Here is a 19,048-nt window from a genome sequence, read left to right as displayed (position 1 = left end):
CACTCACAGAATTCTGGAAAACAGACCATAGGATAAGGTTCGGGAAAAGCCCGAATATATTGAATAAACCTGGAATATATTGAATCAACCTCAAATATATGAAATAAAAGTCTGAATATATTTTCTGTCCTGCGACAAAGAAATGGCTCTATATCGAAATTACTTTGGTGTGACTCCCCATCATGCATCAGGTTTTTTGACCTTTTCCTTAGATTAAAAAAACACAAAACCAAAAAAAAGTTTTAAAAAATTCTGAAAAAACTGGACAAGGGCAGTTTCAAACTGAAAGAACATACCATATCTTCCCCATTTCTGTTCTTAAATTTAGGAAAAGAAATGTGTTGCTGAAGATTGTGTGACGTTAGCGCAAGTCAAGTGAAACACCCAGTTGTTGAGCAATCTTTTCTGCAAAATATGTCCTGTTCTGCATTTTTCCTCATCATTATTCAGAGCAAAACTCCTTTTAAATTACTGTATGACTTCAGCTCAGTACATGGACACTAGGGAACACGCAACACACTGGAGTTGGTCTTCCTGTTAATTTAGTCAAGGTTGTAAGGATCTAGAAAGAAAACAAAATTAAAAAGCAAAAAAAAAAAGAGATTCATTACCCATTTATTACAAAATACTGGCTGCGCTTCACACACACACACACACACACACACACACACACACACACACACACACACACACACATACACACACACACACACACACATATATGTACATTGATCAGGGTGCCCATGCTGACTCGTGTCTACCACTAAAAGCACCAACAATGGGCTTGTCAGTATCAAAACTGGACCACGGATCAATGGAAGGTGACCTGGTCTGATGAATGACGTTCATCGTAACATAATTTACCTGGGGAACACTTGGTACCAGGATGCACTATGGGAAGAAGGCTAGTCAGCAGAGGCAGTGTGATGCCTTGGGCAATGGTCTGCAAGGGAACCTTTGGTCCTTTACTTTGACACGTACCGCCTACCTAAGTATTAATGCAGACTATGTTCACCCTTTCATGGAAATGGTTATCTATCGATCGATCGATCGAGAGGGTTCATGTTTTTAAAGGGGAGATTATGCTCGAGGATTTTTTGAGAATTTGTTTTTTTTCTCAGAATTCTGACATTAAATTCAGAATTGTGCCGCAGAATTATTTTTTCTCGGTAAGCTACGACCACGGCGAGCTACGACTTTTCTCAGAGTTATGAAAAAAAAAAAAAAAGCCTGAACCAAATTGTTTTTTGTCCCCCCAGTAGCTTTAATCCTCCCTTGTAAGTGTGGTAAAAAACACACCGCATTCATTCATTCACCAGTTCATTATTTCTCCACATTTTAAGCAGCACAGCTACTTTTGGATGATGTCATAAACAATAAAAGGACACAACATGTGCCATAAAGTGTTTATCCAGGACATGAGAGAGAGCCAACAGCTGTCAAGAGTGACACACACAATGCAGTACTGCATTATGTAGGAGAGAAACAGGTGAATGTTTCATGAGTCACATCACACCCACATTATGCACACATGCATACATGCAGAACATAAAACAAATAAACATGTAGAGAGGAGTGTGTAGAATAAATGGAGCTGAAATTTGAAACTATTGATCTGTAAAAGTTAGTTTCACTGGTTGTGCTCTGAGAATAATTGTCCATATTTTATTCAATGCAGCTCAGTGTACACAGGCCGGAGTAACTTACGATGGGTAATAGTGTGCGTGTGTGTGTGTATGTGTTGGCACAGGGCCTGTCAGCAGCTCCAGACAGGAAAGTCACTGGGTAAATATCAAATGTTCATTTTCACACACTCTCCGTGCTTTTATGTGCTGACCATAGAAATGCGGCGAGATACCATCTCTGTGGTCCACTTCCTTACACTAGAGTCTGCGGTTGGAGAAGGTCCAACAATAAAAAGTGGACTGCCTGTGTGTGGGGAGACAGGATGACTGAGAGCTGACGGGAAAAGCCTCAAATTGCAGGAAGCACTTTTGATGTTCGGAAATCAGGTTTCTTGGATAAGTAATACTCTGTAACATTTTTTTTGTGATGAGCTATTGTTATTGTGCAAATTATAATCACCCACCAGGGTTATATTGGTTATATCTCAATTTTATAACCATTTTAGGTTATGTGGAGGTCTTTTAACCTATCAGTTGAGCAAGTTGCAAAATCCTGTAAATTTCTTAGACTAAGGAAGGACTTCTCTTTATTACTGTAAATGAATGATTTGCAGGGTTTGCTTTATTTTACAGTCTTTCAGTGGCTTGAATGAAATCACACCTCCAGGATCTAAAGTTACATCTTTTTCCAAGTTGGAAACTCAAATGGGATTAATTTTGAAGGGGACATTGTGCTCATCTCCATAGTGCATGATTCGCAGCCTTACCTTGTAAGGTTTATTTTTGAAGTGTTTATTTTAGGCAACCATATAAGGCATTGCCTCTCACTGACATCACACATAGCCAAGAGTGGAAAAAATGCTCTGAAACTGAGAGAGCAGTCTGAAAGCAGGGCTTTTGGTTCATAGCAATTATGTAACGCTCCTGCATAAAACTACATATATGAATAAGTTCAAATAAATAATAAGGTAGTTAAGTGTGATATGTCAATGATGGTTATGATCTTTTGCTCTCTGTATGTTTTTTAATAGTCCTACTCTGTGTTCATTTCTACAGTGGTATTGTAGGGTACTCTTCTTTGTTTGCATATGAAATGGGATCAACTGGAAATACCTGAGTTGAGCTTTCAGGGCAAGCTGCTGAGGAGGCAGTATAGCTCAGCTTAATGGTTAAATCACTGTTGTTCATCACATACTCTGGAAGACACACACACACACACGTATATACTGTGCCTGAGTCAGTGTCCACATCAGAGAGGAGCAATACAAGTTTAATCTTATCTTGACAAGACACAAATGAACAACTACAGGCCAATCTCAAATCTCCCGTTTTTAAGTAAGATCATTGAAAAAGCAGTTTCTCAACAGCTCAGTTACTTCTTAAAACAGAATAATTGCTACGATGCCTTCCAGTCAGGTTTTAGACAGAACCACAGCACTGAAACCGCTCTGACCAAAGTGTTTAATGACATATGTCTGAATACAGACAGTGGAAAAATGTCAGTCCTAGTTTTACTGGATCTCAGTGCAGCATTTGATACAGTTGACCACAACATATTACTCAAACGACTGGAGAACTGGACAGGTCTTTCAGGAACTGTACTAAACTGGTTCAAAACATACTTAGAAAACAGGAAATACTTTGTATCAATAGGTAACTTCACATCTGAGCAGACAAGTATCACATGTGGAGTTCCCCAAGGTTCCATCTTGGGACCCCTTCTGTTTAACATCTACATGCTCCCACTGGCACAGATTATAAACAACAACAAAATAAACTATCACAGCTATGCAGATGACACACAAATATATATCACAATGTCACCAGGAGACCGAGGCCCTGTACAGGCTCTTGGTAAATGCATTGAGGAAATCAATGACTGGTTGTGCCACAATTTTCTCCAGCTAAACAAAAACAAAACTGAGGTAATAGTCTTTGGCGCCAAAGAAAAACGATTACAGGTCACCAGAGAACTTTAATCTATACATCTAAAAACCACAAACCAGGCGAGAAATTTGGGTGTAGTGATGGATGCAGACCTAAACTTAGAAAAACACATTAAGACAATAACAAAGTCAGCTTACTATCACCTCAAGAATATATCAAGGATAAAAGATCTGATGTCTCAACAGGACCTGGAAAAACTAGTCCATGCATTCATCTTTAGTAGGCTTGATTACTGTAACAGCATCTTTACAGGTCTACCTAAAAAATCAGTCAGACAACTACAGCTCATTCAGAACTCTGCTGCTCGAGTCCTCACTAAGACCAAAAAAGTGGACCACATCAGTCCAGCTCTGAGGTCCTTACACTGGCTGCCTGTCCGTCAGAGGATAGACTTTAAAGTTCTGATGCTGGCCTATAAAGCTCTGAATGGTTTAGGACCAAAATACATCAATGACCTCCTGACCCAGTATGAACCATCCAGATCCCTCAGGTCATCTGGATCCGGTCTTTTATCAGTTCCCAGAGTCAGAACCAGACACGGAGAAGCTGCATTCAGCTTTTATGCTCCTTATATCTGGAACAAACTCCCAGAAAGCCTCAGATCAGCTGAAACACTCAGTTTATTTAAATCCAGGTTGAAGACTCACCTGTTCTCAGCTGCATTTGAATAAAGCACCAAATCCACACTTTAAGCTTAAATTTCAAAACTTACATTTAACTACTGATTTTATCTACTGTTCTGATTTTATCTGTTTTGATTTTATATACTGTTGTTTGTTTGTTTGTTAATTAGTTAGTTAGTTTATTTGCTTGTTTTATTCAATTTTAAATCATGCTTTTTATTTGTTCTTATTTCTAATGTCTCTGTAAAGCACTTTGAATCACCTTGTTGTTGAATTGTGCTATACAAATAAACTTGCCTTGCCTTGCCTTGCCCTTAATGATTATAAACCATTCACTTTAGGTTTTGAATCAAGATCAAGAGGCAAGTAATTATTTCTTGCATTCAATACTGCAGTCAATACTGGGAGCACTGCAGTTTCTTTACAGTAAGCACCTTTTTATTCATGGTGAGTATAAGTGAAAAACACAAAAAATAATGTGTGTAAATCATATCAGTCATCATATCATCGTATCAGTAAAACCTATCTTCTTAGATCAAGTGAAAAGCGACTGATTTGGATCAATGCACAGAATGACAATTTTTCGATAATTCCAAACCAGAAACACCAATAATAAGAAGAAAATCTATCCAGGCTTTTTTCTATCCTGCAACAAAAAGCTTCTGGGAATGGCTCTATACAGAAATCACTTCAGTGTGACTCACCACCATGCATCGAGCTGTTTTCCTCTGGATTCCTGCATTTTATAGAGGTGGACAGCAATGCGCAGAAAGAGCTTTCTCATCAATAACTTCTAACTGCTTAGTGGTTTGATTCTTGGCTGTTCAGCACTCAATTGGAGGACATGTAATCTATACATCAATAGGAGGAGGACTAATAAGCAGATTTATGGCAGGATAGTCTGCTTCCATGGTGATCACAAATATTTCTAATCAACAAAGTGTCATAATTTACCTGCAAAGTTAAAAATCTGGGATAAAAAAAAATCTAATTGGCTACTCATTTTAAACTACATTTTGATACATGAACATGTAGAAATACATAAATTATAATACAAAATACAATAAATAGTGACACATGATTAGTTACAGATTAGTAACAAATTAAATATGTTTAATTTAAAGTTACTAAATATTTTATCACTTTATGAGAAATCAAAATATTAATCTTTTTTTCTCTAAGTGGATCTGAGGACACCTAACACTGACCAATAAATCATTCAAGCAAACAAGGTCCCCTAACACAAGGCATCAACCAGTGATGAAAACGTGTCATATCTCTGTATGGTACGCAGTGTCGTCAAAAAAATGAGGAAACTGGACAAGTGGAGGCCAAAGAAGCAGCAGGCCTGAAAACAAATACCTAGAGCAGACGAACAGTGCCTGAAAGTCATGTCCTTAAGAAAGTGGGGGCTGACAGCAAAGACCTGACACAGGACCCGATGTATCAGGTCAGATGTATCTGACCCTTTAGTTGATCCATCTGCTTGGTTGGTCTCAGTGGAAGAATGGCTGTCAAGAAGCTGATCTTACGAAGTAAAACAAGGAGAAAAGACTCAGGTGTGCCAAATTACACAAGTCTTATGGAGTGATCAATCCAAACTTGATTTGATTGATGACTGGTTTGATTCCGTCTGTAGAGACAAAGTCAGGACAGAGGTGAAACAGTGAGTGTGTACTATCTGTAAAACCTGGTGGAGGCTCTGTCATGGTTTGGATTTCAGCCAGGGGTGTTGGGGATTTTGTCAAAATCCATTGAACTATTCCTGAAGACATGAGATGAAATTACAAGAAGCTTGCCTGAGAGTTAAAGGCTATGTTACAGAATAGTCATACAAATACTGATGTTCAATTTTTTTAGAACTGTACAAACCATTTTTCCCTCATATACTGTATTTCTGTGTATATTTGTATAATTGCTTCAATAAACTGCTGCACCTAATTTACATTTTCCTTGTAAAATATGAAAAAATAAGGGGTAGTTCAAGAATTTTGTCTCAGTAGTGTAATTTTCCTATATTAGGAGGGTTATGGTAGCATCTTACACTGTATTTACAACTGAGATGCAATCATTTTAAGAAATTTGCTGCCCTCTGGTGATGAAAGTTAGAAACTACAGCTGATTGTTTGGCCCTTTGTTAGCGGTTCGTTACTGTTTTATAGAATACTCTTTAATTGATGGAACTGCAAATGTTGACAACAGAAGGTAAATGAGTAAAACTGTATAAATTGTGTTTTCTTTTGAAGCCCAAATATAAAATTAATACAAATAAGAAATCTTTTATTTAACACTTGAATGAACTTGTCACCTTTTTTTTGTCCGTCTGGAACATTCTTGTACATGAACAGCCAACACCAGGAGTGTTCAAGATTTGGGAAAATGAATGTGATAGTCTGACACGATTTTTAAACATGGATCGACGCTAACTATTCCATAGTACAGAATTTGGACTTACTGTGACAGCTCCCGATATCTATGAGCATTATTAAGTGCTATTTCCTAAATGTTTCCCATGATGCCATCTATTGATAACACTCATTTACAACCACAACAAATGAGCTCTCCTCTAAAGGACAAGTTTAAAATTGATCATCTTCATTTGTTACTTCTTTTCACTTGAACTGACTGATTAAGCTGACAATCACAAAGGTTGCCTGCAAGTGATTGTGGCTGATGAGCTGATCAACATTTGATTTAGTCCTGTGGTTGTGGGCAACAAAAAAAACAATAAATAAACAGATAAAATAGATAAATAAAACTCTGCTGTGTTATTTTGGTATAAAATTTAATAAGTCACAAACATCATGAACAGTTTATGCATTGTAACATAGTTAGCCACCAGTTTAAAAAGGTACACTCAAACATCCAAATGGTAGCTGTTTTTTATCAAACACGTTAAACCATCATATTACTTAAAATTCCACAAGGGAAACCCACATATGTGAGGGAAAAAAGCCATCCTATTATTAATAACAAAAACATAAACCCAAATAAACATGTTACATTAGAGGCAAACTTTACATTCTCATACAATCTTTTTGAAAAATAAACATTAAGAAACATCTTCTGCAAAACTATGTAAAACTTCTGTACAAAGTCAGTTGTTATCTATCTGGTGGATGTCCCTGCAGTGTGACGCTGGCAACCTCTGAGTTAAAAATTGGAGATGTGGTTTTAGATGTTTGACACAGTATCAAGCTGAAGTCCCACGTGCCTGCAAGAAAAGCAAACAAAAACACTCCACTTTTACATCATCTGGCATGCAAAACCCAAACCTACAGCAGTGGTTAGCTTATTTACTTATTGGATCTTTCGTTCCAGGATTGTAAACAAATTTTCAGCTCACCATGGGCTTCATCTCACGACCATCTCCATCATCTGGCTTTTTCCAACCCATTTTTTTACTGTTTTCAACAAATTCCTGAAAAGGGGAACAAAGAGTTATACAAAAATGATTTAACTCTTAGGTCAAAATAATCTTCTTGCAAGGTTAAAAAGCAAATGAGAAAACATTTGAGCAAACACTGCGACTCAAAGCCAAAAAGTTATAAATTTAAAAGAAAATGTCTAAGAAATCAATATTAGTAATTAGAAGTTTTTAATCTTATTCACATATTCAAGTAAAACAATATAGTAATTTTTACAAAACGCCATGTAGGGTTAGAGGGATTAAGTGGCAGGAGAAATGTCTTTCCATGGAGTCCAGGAGTAGAAGGCCAGTTTTGTTTGGGGGGTTGTTAAGTGTTTTGGGTAAACAGTATCTGAACTGCCAATATCAATCAAAGATACTTTTTTTCTTTTTTAGAAAAGTTATTTTGTGGATTGCATGTTCTCCCCATGCCTTGGTTCTCTCTGGACGCTCCGGCTTCCTCCCACAGTCCAAAGACAAACATGTTGGTTTAACTGGTGGGTCTAAATTGGTCGTAGGTGTGAATATAAGCATGATTGGCTACCTGTCTATTTTAGAGAGACAGAACAATTGCAAAGGTTTGCTATACACCTTAACCTCCTGCCTATTTTGACATGAGCACAGAATGTCTCCAGTCTTCTGTTACTTCATATTCTCAAATAAAATAAAAAAGGACCTCAGATAAAGGACAATCCCTCATCTCACCATTAACGCCTTGTCCATGTAGTACTCTCGCCCAGGGCTGCCATCATTATACTTTGTGTCCACAGCGAAGCACAGAAATAGGACATCGACCACATTTTCAAACACAGAAAGGAAGCAATGGGCCACCAGGAAGGCAAAGACACAGACGATGAGAAGAGGCAGCACCCACACCGTGTAGTCCCTCTGGTAGTTCAGAGCCAGAACGCCGGCAAAAGCTGTGCAGGAGACGATAAGAATCTGAGAATGAAGACACACAGCTGGTTAGAAAACACACCTCAACAAGTATTAAAGTGGACCAAAAATGTACGTCTAGGCAACGTGGGGGCAGAGCAAACAAGTTATGAAAACACAGACATGTTGACATGTGTTGATAACGTCAGCTTTCAAACTTAGTTATTTGATACATTTGGTACCTTTCCCAAGAAGAGGACAAAGTCGCCGACAGTGTTAATGGCGGCTACTCTGAGTGCGTTCTCCACCAGGATAAGGAAAGCTTCACGAGCTGAGGTGCAAAAACTTGTGCTGTTGATGGCTGTGGCTGTGTAAGCGTTCTGAAATCATTTGACATTGAAATGCAGACGGTAAATACTTGGGATAATCTACACACAACATACAGTTCATTAAAATGTGACTTCTTACTTGATTCAAGTATGCTAAACACTTCTCAAGGCACCACAGACAGCAGACACAGGCTTTTACCATGCAACGGGCACAGGCATTTTCCTATTAAAAAACAGACAAAAACAAAATGCAATCCATGTACAAAGATGAAAAGTTTTAGAATGTGTATTATAATATAATTTAAGAGCTTTAAACATGACTTTTAAAGCTCACCTTTCCTTTGAGCTGACTGTGGATGTATGTCAGGATTAGACGAGGGATCTTAACAAGTGTGATGATGAAGGAGCCTTTGGCCAAAGTACCCAGGTGGTAGCGGATAGTACGTGCCATAGAGGAAATGATAGGAGTTGCTGGCATCTGGGACTTGTTCCTTAAGTTAAACAAATACAGAAGAACCTTACAATCAGCTAATGCAGCATTAAGCATCTAGTGAGATTAAACCCAAAGTGCTGTCTGTTACTTCTTTTGTACCTTGTGAAATAGTAGGTGACCACAGCTCCAGCAATAGTCATCTGCTGGAAGGCAAGGATGAACTCACTGATCCAGATGAGACCCACGACGTGATACCACACCAGGAACTGGAGAGGCCCTTGCATTTCATACCCAACCACACCTGTAGAATTGTTTTTTACTGGTGTTCCTATGAGGGGAAAACAAAAACAAAAACCCAGCATGACTTTCAGTTGCTTTAATATGAATGTTGCAGTTTTTTCATTCATTTTGCTGCCAGCCAATCACTGGAGTTTAATAAGATGCAGGTTTGATTCAATGATATGCATATGAAATGCTAGTAACTACAACAGAAATGAAAGCCACACAGTGATGTCATGCATGTAACAGCCTACTTTACTGTAAAAGACACAAAGCCACTGAGCAGCTGCAATTAAAACCACAGGAATTAGATTTTAGCATTAAGAATTTCATTTTGATTAAAGAGCTTGAGACTATTGGTGGATTATCCCCAACGGAAACATAGGCAATGATTTTGGTAATTGCCAAATAAAACAATTCAAGACTTCACCATTTTACCACACAGCTACGTTCTTACTTGCTTGTCAAGTGTCACATCATTCTTTCCCTAAATTCCTTACTTCCAGAGATCTATTTTCTAGATTTTTTTTCTAGAAGATTTAAGAGTCCTAAATTATAAACTGTTTCCCTCTGATTTATTAAAAACACATTCCACTTAAAAGTTACAAGCAGTATTTAAAATACTTTGTAACCACTTTTAAAACATCATTCATAGAGATGTGTCTCATTTCTGCTGGACAGCTATGAACCCATGTGTACCAACTAATGCTCCTTTATTAATGTACACTTACTGAGGATCATTCACAAAACTTTTGTACTCCTAGTTTGACATTACTAGGAGTACAAAAGACTTTCAGATAAAGCCACTGGATTATTTTATTACTCCTTCACAGTATGTTATTTGTCTTGTGTGTGTACTTTTAAATTGTGCAAACTGAAATCAACTGAATTGCTGCTCTTGTGCTGACCTTTCATTTAAATACTATTTAAAATCCGCTGTGAAAAAGAGAATGAGGAGAAGGAAGAAGTGGTTCTTTCTTTGTCCGTTCTCCCACATCACGAGACTTGCACAAGACTCCGAATGTGGGAGTGCAGTCATGCCACAAAACAAAGACAAAATGTCACAATGCGACAATTAATATTCCGCTTGCTTGAACTCATCTGACGCTAGAAAAAAAAAACTGGTGCATTGCAATGTCAATACACAAACTGAAGCAAACAGCAACTCAAAGAATTCTCAATAATGACAAACAGACACATAAAAAAGAAACTAAAACTGTGGTCTCCGATAGGCCTTTCTTCTAACCTGTTGTCCCGAGGAAGAGAAGCACACCAATCCAGTAGATCCAGAAGAGTATGAGGCAAAGGAAAGTCCAGAAAGGCTGCAGGACCAGCAGGGGAAGATGGATGAACACCTTACCCGCCACATGGAACAGGGAGATGGTGAGAGCCACACGCTTCCTCATGAAGAACATCACCAGCAGGAGAACAACCTGAAGCGTTTCACAAGTTCAGTGGAGGTGTTCAGTTTGATGATAATTGTGATTTTTTTCTCTCTAATACCAGCAGAAACATGTTACAATGTTACATGTACAGTGGGGCAAAAAAGTATTTAGTCAGCCACCGATTGTGCAAGTTCCCCCACCTAAAATGATGACAGAGGTCAGTAATTTGCACCAGAGGTACACTTCAACTGTGAGAGACAGAATGTGAAAAAAAATCCATGAATCCACATGGTAGGATTTGTAAAGAATTTATTCGTAAATCAGGGTGGAAAATAAGTATTTGGTCAATAACAAAAATACAACTCAATACTTTGTAACATAACCTTTGTTGGCAATAACAGAGGTCAAACGTTTACTATAGGTCTTTACCAGGTTTGCACACACAGTAGCTGGTATTTTGGCCCATTCCTCCATGCAGATCTTCTCGAGAGCAGTGATGTTTTGGGGCTGTCGCCGAGCAACACGGACTTTCAACTCCCGCCACAGATTTTCTATGGGGTTGAGGTCTGGAGACTGGCTAGGCCACTCCAGGACTTTCAAATGCTTTTTACGGAGCCACTCCTTTGTTGCCCGGGTGGTGTGTTTTGGATCATTGTCATGTTGGAAGACCCAGCCTCGTTTCATCTTCAAAGTTCTCACTGATGGAAGGAGGTTTTGGCTCAAAATCTCACGATACATGGCCCCATTCATTCTGTCCTTAACACGGATCAGTCGTCCTGTCCCCTTGGCAGAAAAACAGCCCCATAGCATGATGTTTCCACCCCCATGCTTCACAGTAGGTATGGTGTTCTTGGGATGCAACTCAGTATTCTTCTTCCTCCAAACACGACGAGTTGAGTTTATACCAAAAAGTTCTACTTTGGTTTCATCTGACCACATGACATTCTCCCAATCCTCTGCTGTATCATCCATGTGCTCTCTGGCAAACTTCAGACGGGCCTGGACATGCACTGGCTTCAGCAGCGGAACACGTCTGGCACTGCGGGATTTGATTCCCTGCCGTTGTAGTGTGTTACTGATGGTGACCTTTGTTACTTTGGTCCCAGCTCTCTGCAGGTCATTCACCAGGTCCCCCCGTGTGGTTCTGGGATCTTTGCTCACCGTTCTCATGATCATTTTGACCCCACGGGATGAGATCTTGCGTGGAGCCCCAGATCGAGGGAAATTATCAGTGGTCTTGTATGTCTTCCATTTTCTGATGATTGCTCCCACAGTTGATTTTTTCACACCAAGCTGCTTGCCTATTGTAGATTCACTCTTCCCAGTCTGGTGCAGGTCTACAATACTTTTCCTGGTGTCCTTCGAAAGCTCTTTGGTCTTGGCCATGGCGGAGTTTGGAGTCTGACTGTTTGAGGCTGTGGACAGGTGTCTTTCATACAGATGATGAGTTCAAACAGGTGCCATTCATACAGGTAACGAGTGGGGGACAGAAAAGCTTCTTACAGAAGACGTTACAGGTCTGTGAGAGCCAGAGATTTTCCTTATTTGAGGTGACCAAATACTTATTTTCCACCCTAATTTACGAATAAATTCTTTACAAATCCTACCATGTGGATTCATGGATTTTTTTTTCACATTCTGTCTCTCACAGTTGAAGTGTACCTCTGGTGCAAATTACTGACCTCTGTCATCATTTTAAGTGGGGGAACTTGCACAATCGGTGGCTGACTAAATACTTTTTTGCCCCACTGTATATATTTCATTCTTCTGAATCACTGCATTTCTTAAACTGTAAATATATAGCAAAGCATCCACGTATGTGTACCTACCGTGAAAATAGTAGCACCAATGGCATAGAAAAGCAAAGCCTTAACATTATCCGATGCCACTTCTTTTCCAAACACTGATGTGGTGTTACTGTTGAGAGCCTTTCTGTGGTCTACGTAGAACCACCACAGAACGCCCGTCCCACCTGTAAAAGATCATACCCACGTAAATGTTGCTTCTTTTTTTTTTAAAGCAGATAAACTATAATGTTCTGTTGCTGTGACTCAGAGCGTCGGATTAAAAGATGTTACCTGTGGAGCCGATGATCACCAGAACTGTGAGAATCCACACCAGCAATTGGGAGATGTAACGAATGACGACCATCATGATCAAAGAGAGAACTGCATCAGAGAAATAACAGACGACATCACGTGAGTACAGAAAACAATGTTAACAAGAGAAATGCCTAAATATCTGCAGCCTAACTAACACGGAAATGCAGCATGTATAGTTTTATAATACAAAAAAACTTTTTTTTTAGTTGTTTGGGATATTGCTGGTCACGGTTCAGACACATGGCATATCAAAAACATTTTTCCCTCCATGTTATAAACCATAAACCAAGCATGAGAAAATTAGGTTGAACAAAAACAAACATTTTGTATTTTATCTCTTCTGAAAAAAGACACGACATAATTTAAAAAAAGCTATTTAACCTAACTAATGAAAACTTATAATTTTAAAACACAAACCAAACTGAAAGTTAAACTAAATGTAAAACAACATAAACATAGCTACTGGCTATAGAGGAATAAGGAGCACTGTGATAGACAGCAGAGGCATGGTTATCAGGAGCATCACAGGCCAAAGTGAATAGTTCTCCAGGGTTCTTAGAGGATATTCAAAGCTGTTCCTTTGAATGTTGGCTGCTTTTTGCTCCCTTTTCTTTCTATACTATTTTATATCTGTCAGACTTTGTTATATGTGGCATTTTTCTTTGATTCAACTAAAGAAACAGGAACAAATTGCGTATTTCTGCAACAAGCTGATCGGTGCACCTGTGGCTCATGGGACAGACAGGGTCATCCACAAGTCAGAAGGTCAGTGGTTTTAAAGCTACAGTTAGAAAATTGGTTTTGTATGTGTAGACACAACACTGGAAAGCCCTTGAGTTAGGTGCTGCTTTTGCACTGGAATGATTTGTAGGTCAGTTTTAAGCAGCTCACCAAAAAGAAAATATTACTGAAAATGGTCAGGTACAAGAGCTGGAGTGAAAATGTGGGAAAAAGCAGCCAATGTCCAAAGAAAAGCTTTGAAAAAAAACCCCCCCCAGAAAGCCTGGAGAACCACTGCTCAAGATCACTTAAAAAAATACAAGGAGGTCTGGAAGCAAAATATAAAGAAATTAGGCTTAAGACTCAAATGTTAATCACAGCCTTAGCAATGTGGCTACATCCACTCTACATACTATTGCAAATCACTGTTTTTCCTTCTGTATCTGTTGTTTTTTTTAAATCTGTAAGTTTCAAATATTTGTCCAACTGTTACAAAACTATTTGAGGGCTATTTGTCAGGAATCATTATTATTATTATTATTATTGTAGAGAAAGTCGCTCTGAATCTGAATCACATGAAAAAGTCTGTCCTGTAGCACTGAAAACCAAAACCCCAGAACGAGGCACATCAAATAACTGAGATGAAAGACGTCTGAAGCTGACATGAGATCAGCTCTGTCTCATGGGGATGAGTTAAAGCAGACCTTAAATTAAAGCTTGCGGGCAGAACTTGAGTGGATACGACGACTGTAACCGCTCAAACATTTCCTGTTTTTTCAGGACAAAAATAGCATCCCTTCCAATGGTTTCCTTCCTACTGAATCCTCGTGAGAAATTCGAGCTGTGCAAGAGGGGCAGCAGAAATCATAAAAGCAAATCTCATACTGCAAGCTGGAGTTATACCTAAAGCCAGAATGCAAAGTCCTATGATGATCTCTTTGCTGGCCATCACCCCAGAGATGACACGCTGCAACACAGTGTTGTCGCTGACAAATGTCATAAAAGCTTTGGCGAACTGAGTGTAGCAGCTGATATCCGTAGGAATACAACGCCGGAAAAGCAGGACAGATTTACTGCAAAGAGCAAAAAGACACAGAACACAGATTTTTATTCATTTCTAATGACTAGGTCTCCAAGAAATAAATGATAAATTGTGGAAAACCATTTTTCTGTTGGTCCTGGAATGTATTTAAGCTAATAAGAGTACAGGAGAATTAATGAATTAATTTAAAACTAATGAAAGAACTATATCTCTAGATAGATAGATAGATAACCTTGGTGGAACAGGCAGCTTTGGACACTTGGTTGATTTTTCTGATGAATAGGTTGTGTATCTTGTAGGAGTAAGATCATAGGAGCAGAGATTCGAGCCTAACAGAAAGAAAAAAAATATATCACATGTTCAACTTGGCAAAATGCTTCAACATACAATTATAAGGATGTTGGTGAGCAATCTTTTCTGTAAAATACTTGCACTTCTGCAATTTCTCACCATTATTCAACGCAAACTGCTTTAAATCAGAGTATGTCGTCAGCTCAGTAGATGGACACTTGGAAACACACAAAGCAATGGACTTGATCTTCCTGTTTATTAAGTCAATGTTGCAAGGATCGAGAAAGAAAACAAACCTAAAAAAGGAAGAACAATTTGATTTATTGCCCATCTGATACCAAATACTTCCTGCCCTTTACTTCAAAACGACAAAAAAATATCACCCTATCTGTTAAGATGAGGACAGAAATATTAGCCCCACTATGAAATTTTCCTTTTTAAAACATTTCCCATGAGCTGTTGAACGGAGCAAGGAATTTTTAAACTACTTTTTTGAACATCCTACTTTCATTTTAGATTTTTTAAATGATTTTGCTTTACACATAGGAACACAATTATTTCACAAAAATGAAACTAACTAAATAAGAAAGTAACTAACTAAGAGTCAAAATGCTAATAGATGCTAATAGTCGGTTGTGTGTCCTTTCCTGCAGATCATAGTCATAGTTTTCGACACTCTCACACGTCTCCTGAGCAATCCCAGCCCATTCTTCTTTGGCAAATCTCTCAATCCCTCCAGATTTGATGGAGGTAGGACTTCAGTTCATTCCACTGATTTGGAATGGGATTAAAGTCAGAGCTTTGTACAGCTAGTCCATAACTTTCACTTTCGTCTGGAGGTAGTTCTTCATCAGGAGCAACGTACGTTTTGGGTTGTTGTTGTGCTGAAAGCATTCCACAGCATTTGGGTTTAATGCCTCTTTCTCCTTTCTCCAAACATAAGGAGAGTTTTTATAACCAAAGAGCTCTAGTTTCATCTCATCTGACCAAAGGACCCACTTCTAGTATGCTTAATCTTTCACTGGGTTGTCTTTAATGTGCTTCAATCTGGCTTAAAGGCGTCTCTTCTGCAGACATTTTTCTTGGTCTGCAGCCTTGCAGGCCAGAGTTCTGGAGATTGTCTTCTTTGAGGCTACGATTCCCAGCTTGGCCAAGTCATTCAGTGTCTTGGCAGTTGTTCTGGGGTCTTTAGACACAGCTCTCAATGGTTTTCTTTCCAGAGTCTTTGAAAGCTTTTGTTTTCTTACCTTTGCCAGGTTTCTTCAGTACTGTGTGGCTCTCTCTCAATTTCTTGATGATCCTTTTCACTCCAGTTCTTTACACTTGGAAAAACTGTGATAACTTTGTATATCCATCTCCTGCTCCTTTAGTATCAATTCTTCTTCTACAGTCTAAATTGATTTTATTTGTTTTTAGCATATTTTCTCAAGTGCCAGCTCAAATCCTTGGTTAGGTTGTGTACTGTTCATAAATCATGATTTTCTCTTAGAACTTGATTTTACAAATTTGCGCTTTATAAAGTTAAAGCACATCATTGCACAGCAATAGTTTGTGCTATACGTCAATAAATAGATGGAGGACTAAATATTGACCGTGGTCATTTTGTTTTTTTTTTCCTGGCACAACACTGTTATTTTGTGCAAATACAGATCATTAATGCATTCTAAATAAAACTAGTGTGTTTAGAAACGCTATGTTGAAAATCCCTTGGTCTGTTTAAAAAACAGCGACTTGGAAAATCTTGAGGCAGGCTAGTAATTTTGTCCTCATCTGTATATCATGTTTGGTTATTATTATGCCAGTTGGGAGTTCTCTGTCTGGTGAGAAAATGAAAGATGGTGACATTTGCTACTCTGTCAGACAGATCCTTCTTTGTAGCAGAAACGCCTTTTATTCAAAGCCTCCATGGGCAATCAGCCCATCAATAAAGCATGACCCATTGTTTCAGTAAAATGTGGCCCACATGCTGCATGCTGATGGAAAACTACACCCCAAAACGCGAAATATAATCAAAGACTTCAAAGACAAATCGTGATTTTAAAAAAATCTCATTAACTAAGACTTTCTTTGGGCAAATTATACAGAAAGAAGGTATGCTAATAAACTACACTATTCATCAAGGAATGCAAAGAGCTTAAGAATTAGACTGTTGCAACAAAGGGTCTGCATAGCTGAAAATGATGAGTACAGTGTAAAAACACTCTAAACCTATGCCGCATGCAAAGTCATATGTAACCAATCAGACTCACTTGTTTTCCGTCATGTCCCGGCCACTAAGAGGAACTCCCTCAATTTTGGTGTTATTCTTACCACAGGTATTGCCATAGCTGTCATATCCGAAAACAAGTCTGGCGGCACCTCCGGTGGCAATAGGATAGCCACAAATACATGCCTGCAGGTGACACGGATCAAAGATGATATCATCATGAGATTAGTATAGAATTTATTAATGGTACGCCCACATTAAATAAAACTAATCTAATCTGTAATAAATGCTAATGATGGCAAAACTTTATGTTTTTTATTGAAGAATGCTGATTCAACTTTTTGAAAATGTTCTAAATTTACAACAGAGTTTTTTTTACATATTCAGATCTGACCAACATCGCCACAAAATTTATACGAGTGAGTGTTTATTAAATGTTAAAAATCCCTCTTACGGCACAGTTCAACAACACGACAAACCTCAGCCTCAAAAGCCATCATCGTATCACTGAATCTCAAGCTCGCAAAAACTGTTTTTGCCAAACTGGATATACAGCAGTGCTGTTACTGCAAAGGTTAGCAGCTATTTGATGAAAGGCAGCAACTTCACTGCTGTCTAACTCACTAACTGGCCAGCACAACAAAGAAGGGACATGAGTTAATGCAGAAGACCTGCAATGAACCCTGCACTCATTAAGTTTCTTACTGATGTTGCTTTTAGATGAGTTGCTGCTGACCTGTTAAGTATTGGAGAAGTACAATTACACAGCTACACAGCAGGCTCCGTAAAGGACCGCGAAGTGTGATCAACACCTCATAAAATAGTTTTAGATAAAAAAAAAAACAAGGAGATATCACAACTTTCTCAAAGGTAGCATTGGCGTGTGGCTAAAATATCAGCAGAATCACCCACACGCCTATGCTCTCATTCACCTAAAGACTTACCATGCCAATGCAAAAGAGTGTAAATATGATGAGCCATGGGATATCCGTGCAGCTGTGCTCCTCCAGCGGTTTCCATTCACGTTTACTCTGCCAAGGCATAAATAACAGTTATCCTAAAACTCAGTTTCTGTGGAGAGCGCCCAGAAGTACCTGCCTCACTGCCCTCCCAAAAATCTGCAAACTAGCGACTTCGTTGGTACCAGACGAAGTAACAAAAACAAAGAGCTGCTTCTGCTGCTCAAAGAGTGACGTTAACGCTGCGCACGAGCTTTAAACGAGCTTTGCTGTTCGGCTTTTCAAACTAAAAGCGGCCATAGCGCCCTTAGGTTTAGCTTAACTTACCTCTGTGCTCCCGCAACACCCCATCGTCGAACTACGAGTACACAACTTCAACAGAAAAAACTTTGAAGTGCCTAAACTTTATTAAATTTCTTAACTCCTTCGGCTCATGTTCAGTTCTCTTTAAACACTAATTCACTCTAACCACCTCAATGAAGCAAATTCACGAATTTGTTTGCAGGATTTTCCTTCCTTTGGCTAACACCCACTTACGCCCTTCCACTTACAGGTAAACACGGAAGAAGACAACTTTTTGTATGCGACGTTTAGGGGCTACTGTAAATACTCCAAATACTGAGCTAGCAATGCAGCAACAATGAAAGGTGTCCTTGACGCTTTTGAGCTTTTGCACGACATTTTTGTAGACGAGTCACTACACTTGAACTTGTCCAAGCCTGAATTTTCAATTTCTATTCTTTTTTTTTGATCCGTTGACCAAACATTCACAGCCATGAAACATGAATCACCACCAAGCACACTCTTCTGAAAGACCACTGA

General features: G+C 38.7%; 2 protein-coding genes across 2 annotated transcripts in view; one reads left to right on the top strand and one right to left on the bottom strand.

Annotated features, from left to right (window-relative positions):
- LOC113024198 (MAP/microtubule affinity-regulating kinase 4-like) overlaps positions 1–19,048 on the top strand; it is a 597,794-nt gene that overhangs the window by 292,359 nt on the left and 286,387 nt on the right. The window lies entirely within an intron of this gene.
- On the bottom strand, positions 6,964–18,814 carry slc44a1a (solute carrier family 44 member 1a). Its single transcript, XM_026171073.1, has 16 exons — positions 18,554–18,814; positions 18,212–18,298; positions 17,311–17,453; positions 15,221–15,357; positions 15,003–15,099; positions 14,632–14,801; positions 12,985–13,074; positions 12,736–12,878; positions 10,768–10,954; positions 9,402–9,570; positions 9,144–9,300; positions 8,949–9,032; positions 8,723–8,860; positions 8,310–8,546; positions 7,542–7,616; positions 6,964–7,409 (listed from the first exon to the last, which is right to left on the bottom strand). Exons 1-16 carry the CDS (start codon positions 18,575–18,577, stop codon positions 7,389–7,391), a joined length of 1,959 nt encoding a protein of 652 aa, XP_026026858.1. The 5' UTR covers positions 18,578–18,814; the 3' UTR covers positions 6,964–7,388.

The sequence above is a fragment of the Astatotilapia calliptera genome, chromosome 6 (assembly GCF_900246225.1).
Source record: "Astatotilapia calliptera chromosome 6, fAstCal1.2, whole genome shotgun sequence".
Lineage (NCBI taxonomy): Eukaryota > Metazoa > Chordata > Actinopteri > Cichliformes > Cichlidae > Astatotilapia > Astatotilapia calliptera.
This window is presented reverse-complemented; position numbering and strand designations above follow the sequence as displayed.

What these genes read in the sequence shown, in the direction of transcription:
- slc44a1a (XM_026171073.1), bottom strand. Translation starts at nt 18,577, where the DNA reads ATGGGGTGTTGCGGGAGCACAGAG. An exon ending in GCAGTTTGCGTTGAATAATG is followed by an intron (nt 15,100 to 15,220) that starts GTGAGAAATTGC and finishes TCTTTCTGTTAG; the next exon opens with GCTCGAATCTCTGCTCCTAT. An exon ending in ACTTTGCATTCTGGCTTTAG is followed by an intron (nt 13,075 to 14,631) that starts GTATAACTCCAG and finishes TCTCTGATGCAG; the next exon opens with TTCTCTCTTTGATCATGATG.